This window comes from Apis dorsata, unplaced genomic scaffold, assembly GCF_000469605.1.
Source record: "Apis dorsata unplaced genomic scaffold, Apis dorsata 1.3 scaffold_242, whole genome shotgun sequence".
NCBI classification, from domain to species: Eukaryota; Metazoa; Arthropoda; class Insecta; order Hymenoptera; family Apidae; genus Apis; species Apis dorsata.
Window position 1 is genome coordinate 26,819 of NW_006263521.1, and position 6,011 is coordinate 32,829.

Sequence of the window (6,011 nt, forward strand, 5' to 3'; positions counted from 1 at the left end):
AATATACTATAATATATATATATTATTATATTTAAGAAATTACTTTAATTTTAGAAAAAGATTTTATAGTAGATTCTCTATCAAATAAAAATTTTGTTTTTATGATACATATGAGAATATTGGTGTTATTTTAATTTATTGTTATATTTTGAGAAATATGAACAACAATATTGAATTTATTTAAAATATTCAATATTATTATTATATGATTAATGATTGATTATAATATTAGATATACAATTATAATATTATTATTTTATGATTAATGATTAAAAAATAATATTCTGAAGAATTAAATTTTTTTATTATCATATATTTGTACATATATTTAAAATTTTTTTTTCAAACGTTTCCATTTTTTTGTGTGAAAAAAAAATACTATATAAGATATATACTGTATAAGATAAAGTATTTATCTTCATATTCAATGTAGAAGCTAAAAAAAAACATTTAAACATAATAGATTATCAAAAGTAAAGCAAAATTATCATAAATATAAAAATTATATTTATAAAATTATTTAATTATTATTGTATTATAGCATTAAAAAATTATAACAATTAAATTCAGTATTATTTATAAATGTAAATAAATCAATACAAATTAAAAAAATATATATCTTGATTAAAAGATCTTAATTAAAAAGCATATATATAAGTATTTACGATATATTTTTTAAAAAATAATATTATTCAAAATAAATATAAATAAAAAATGATTTTCAAAAAATCATTTGTTTAAAATTTCATGTCATAAATGATTCATGTTATGAATCATAAATTTATGATTTTATTCTGTACAATTAGAATTACAATTTGAATGTAAAACTATTATTTAATAAAATATAGAATTCAAAATGAAATCATATTTTCTAAAATTAAGTAATTTGTATTTATACATATTATTTATCTATCTTAATATTTTAATATTTTTTAATATTTGTTAAAATATAATTCTCTTATGTATAATAGCTATATAAATATATTTTTTTCCTTTCTTTTTATAATAAAAATGCATTTTTAATAGAATAAAATAAATACAATATTTTATTTTTAGGAATATAAATCGTGCACACACTGCCTGATAAAAATATTAATGAAATATTAAAAATTTGTCTATTCTTTTACAATATTATCTATTCTTTTACAATATTGTTTAGAAATAAATGGCGAATATTTCATAAATGATCAAAAATGAAAATAATTCTGATAATCTTTCAAAAAATATATATACTTTCGGAATTGTTAATCCATTGGTTCGAAAAAAGGAATATTATTATGATTTCAATTTTTTTTAAATTTTTGTAATTTTATTCTAAGGAAACAAATGAAATTTCTAGTATTCTTTATATCTGAATATGCGTCAAAAAAACAAGTCAAATCAACTAACCGAAGTTCGTTCGACCAAATGGGCTCAGGTTTGAAGCGTACATGATGACCGGTGACCTAATGTTGAACCTGTCGCGCACCCAGCAAAGCAGCGGCTTGCTCCCGAAACATCAGAAGAAGGTCGATTCCCTGAGGTACAACAATCATCACACCCACCATCACCATAATCACCACAATCACCACCATCATAACTCGGTACCCACCAGTCCTAACGAGATGCTGGGCCATCACCGTGCTTACAAGTGTACCGGTTCGAATTCGGCCAGCACCTCACCGGTCGGGATCAGCAAACGTGAAAGCGGCCAGTGTCCGGGCCAGAGCGATAATAGCAAACAAAATACCGCGAGTTTTGGTTATTCGAGCGGTTTCGTCCGTACCTCGCGCTCCGAGGACCACTTGCAATTCCAAAAGGATCCGTCGATGAGCGCGGTGGATATTGACATTGACGATGACGTCACGTCCAGCCTAAACACCCTGTTGGACACGAGGCCTGACAGCGGCCAAGGTTTGTCCAGCGAGAGGATCGTCTGGACGTACAACGCGCCGGTCAGCTCGCCATCAGCCTCGGAGCGCACCTCTTGTTGCCAGAATGGCAGCTCCTCGCAATCCTCGTCGAGTAGTTCCTCGACCGAAGGAACTAGTCCCCAAAGATCCTTATCGCCAACTTCCCCTACCTCGGTCTCGTCCTCCGTCATGTCCTCCAATTCTGGATCCCGTAGGTTCCCACCGCCGGTACCCACGGGCACCACACCGTCAGCCCTGGGACCCTCCGGCGACGGAACCGCATCCTCGGCCTCCGGGCTTCATCCCACCAACGGTGACCTCAGCCAGTCCGAGGCGATCAGCAACATGTCCAGTCCCGACTACAACGACGAAGAAACTATGGACATACTGAGTGCACGCGATATCATGATGGTCAGTGATCCGAGTGACAGTGACTCAACGATACTCGCCAGCGAACCACCTCAGAGAAGGCTGAAGGCAGCTGCTGCGGCCACTGTGCAACAAACATCGAACGTTTATGCATCGGCACAGGAGAATACCGAGCATAGGATAGTGATACAGGTGAAGGGGCCGGACAAGGACGTCGCGGTGACGAGGAATACGAGTCCAAGGCAGAACAGAAGACGGGGAAATCTCGGTAATCCGGAACTCGTAGCCACGTCCACCGCGCAGAACATCGTGCAACGCCCGTCCGGCAATAACACCACTGGAAACATTACGCCTGAATTCGTTGGGTATCAGGTATGAAATTTAACTTTCATTCGAATCTTTAAATTTTAAGAATTAATTATGAATAGAATATTGAAAATTTCAAACTCCTCGAAATTCAGAAAATTTGAACTTTTTAAAAAAAATTGTCAAATGCTTAATTTTTTATGAAATAAATACTCTTTGCGAGATAATTTATTCCAAATTAGCAATTGAAAAAAATATTTCATTTGAATTTTCGGATTTTTCTTAAAAATTAAAAAATAAAAATTAAAAATAAAATAAAAATTAAAAATAGAATACTAGAAAATTCAAAATGTTTGATTTTCTGAAGAAAATTTAATTTAATTCGTTATAAGATAAATATTTTTTACGAGAAATGTTACTTGTAAGAAAGAAAATCAATTAAAAATCAAGATTTTTGATTACAAGTAACAATATTTCACCAATTTTCAATATATTTTTCAGTATTTTTTTTATATGACTAATACTTGTTGAAAACATCAATTTGTAACGATTGCAGATTATCAATTTTTAGAAATATTCTAAAAAAAAATGATTGTTAGAAATTATAGTATTCTATAGTATATATTCTATAGTATTATAAATTTTTTTTATAACTAAAGTAAATATCATTGGCTCAAAAAATTTGAATATTGAGTAAAAAATGCCAAAATCGCTATAAAATCTATCGCTATAAGTGACAGAAATGAGTATAAATGTTTTAATTTCGTAATTTTTTTTTAAATTTTAAGATACTTCTTAAGATATATCAATAAAATAATTGATGATCATAAAAAAAATTGAATAATAGATATTAAACATGTTTTTTGTATTTATTTCAGATGTTGATATATGTATAAACGAGATTAATTTTTTTATTTTGATCCAATTATTTTATATATGTATGTTTAGAAAAACATAAAAAATAAAAAAAATTACAAAAATAGTCAGAAAGTTATCTGTTCTTATTTTCATTTATATTGTGACTTTACCATTTTTCTAGCACGTTCAATGAAAATTAATTGTTAATTTGTAATTTCAATGATGAAAATTTCTTTTTATATTTATTAATAATATATTAATAATTAATAATATGTTAATAATATATTAATAATATATTAATATATATTTATAATATATTAATATATATTAATATAATTAATATAATAAATTTGTTTACGAAAAATGACAATAGCCCGAAAATTTTAATTTTAATTAAAGATTATATGTATATAGAGCATAATAAATTAAATTAATTTTTTTTGTTAATGAAAAATCTTCGACGAAATGAAATTAATCCTCAAAATTTAACTATATTTTCATGTTTTGAATACAATTTTCTTAAAATTTTTTTATAAAAAATGATAGAACTAAATTCTAAACATTTCTATTGTATCATATAAAATTATATTTAAAAAAATGAAAATGCATTCCAATTTTGATTTCATCTTCATTGTGTTCTATATACTTACGAACTTTCATTAAAAATAAAAATTGTTCATTAATATATTATTAAAAAACATTGAAATACTTTCGTGAATTATTGTATATAACAATAATATATAACAATAAATGCTCGAATCACCAAATTTTTCAAGCTAATGATATTTATTTCAATTATAAATAGATAGAATATTGTGATTCCTTTCCAATGCATAGTTATTTTTTCAAAACTAGTTAATTATCTTAATATCTTTCCTTATCTTTAGGAATTAATAAGAATAGGATATGAGATATCCCGAAATTCTTTAAAGTTCCAAAAATTTCAATTTTTCAAATCAATAATTTAATTTTCTGAAAAAAAAAATTATTAAAATCTTAGTTTCTTAATAAAATAGATATTTTTTAGAAAAAGAAAGGAAAAAATTAGCAAGTTTCCAAATTTCGAGAATTTTGAAATCTCATAAATTATTTTGAATTTTGTGAATCTAACATTCATTTTTAATTTTTAATAAATTTTAATCTAAATGTTGAAATATATAATGAATTTCAATTAATAAAATTTCATTTCATTCGTTCATTCGTATTCATATATGAAAATCTTGAAGGAAATTTTTATTGAAATTTTCGTAGATAAATTATTTTTGGGAAATGGAATTTCAGATAGAATTTAATCATGATACCAAAATTTGATAGCTAAATCAATGTTATAATATACTTTTTAGAAAAAATAGAATATTCTTCTTCCTCTATATTTTATACGTATTGTATGTATCTTAAATTCTAGGAGTTGAAAGAGAGCGAAGATGAGAATGAAACTTTAAATATTGGAAATTACGAAGATAAGCATGCGTCGCCACCACAATCTGCAGATGAAGAAAGCGATATCGAAAGTCTACACAGCTTCCATTATAGTCCAAAAGCAGTGGACCTGCCATCAGCCGTTCGATTAGCCAAAAGACTATACTCTTTAGACGGCTTCAAAAAGTCTGACGTCTCTAGACATCTTAGCAAAAAGTACGTAATATTTATTTAATTAAGATTATTTTTACCAATTTAGATAATTAAATCAAATTAGATTCCATTCGATGGACTTGTCAACCATTCAACTAGCCAACTATATTTCCTCAATAATTTCAAAAAATCTGATGTTTTTAAATAGCAAATCTTATAAATAGTAAAAAAATATATATAATAGTATTTGCTTAATTGTGATTTTTACCAGTTTAAATGATTAGATTAGATTCGTTCAATGGATTTATGAGTCATTTTAACTAACCAAAGATTATATTTCTTAAACGGTTTCAAAAAATTTGATGTCTTTAGATATCTTAATGTATGATAATATTTGTTTAATTATGATTATCTTTGTCAGTAAGAATATATTCCTTAGATGGCTTCAAAAAATCGACGTCTCTAAATATCTTAACGTATAATAATATTTGTTTAATTGTATATTTTTATGTGTTTAAATAATTTCATATTCGTATCAATTATTTAAATATTACATATAGAGTAATTTTTTTGATTTTTATCTTTTTGATGAAAATTTAATAACGATTTGAAAATTTTTGAATAATTTGAAGATATTTTGTAACTTTTCTTTTTATTATTATTGTATTTTTTTTTATTATTTTGTATTATTTTGTATTTTGTAAAATTTAATTGCAATTAAAATGATTCCTTTATTCTTTTATGTTCATTTTTTTAAAATAAATTATTAAAAAGTAAAAATTATTAATTAAAAAATTTTTTTTATTATTTTACTTATCTATTCTTAATTTTTTATAATATAGAAATTAATATTTTAACACAAAAAGAAAATCTTTTATTAATTTTTAATTAATTATTGTTTTTTAGCACTTTATATAATATATTACTATTTATTATATTACTATTTATTATATATTTATATTTTTTATATTTCGATAAAAATAAAATTATTTAATTATTTTATATTTTTTAAAT

General features: G+C 25.4%; 1 protein-coding gene across 3 annotated transcripts in view; it reads left to right on the forward strand.

Moving 5' to 3' along the window:
* LOC102678535 (PH and SEC7 domain-containing protein 1-like) overlaps positions 1 to 6,011 on the forward strand; it is a 43,053-nt gene that overhangs the window by 25,667 nt on the left and 11,375 nt on the right. For all 3 annotated transcript variants that reach the window (XR_421800.2, XM_006615829.2, XM_031510554.1), the window contains exons 3-4: positions 1,418 to 2,633; positions 4,831 to 5,060. Coding sequence is in view for 2 of the 3 variants with exons in the window: in XM_006615829.2 (XP_006615892.1) it covers positions 1,418 to 2,633; positions 4,831 to 5,060 (1,446 nt within the window). In the remaining variant the exon portion in view is untranslated. The remainder of the gene's footprint in view (positions 1 to 1,417; positions 2,634 to 4,830; positions 5,061 to 6,011) is intronic.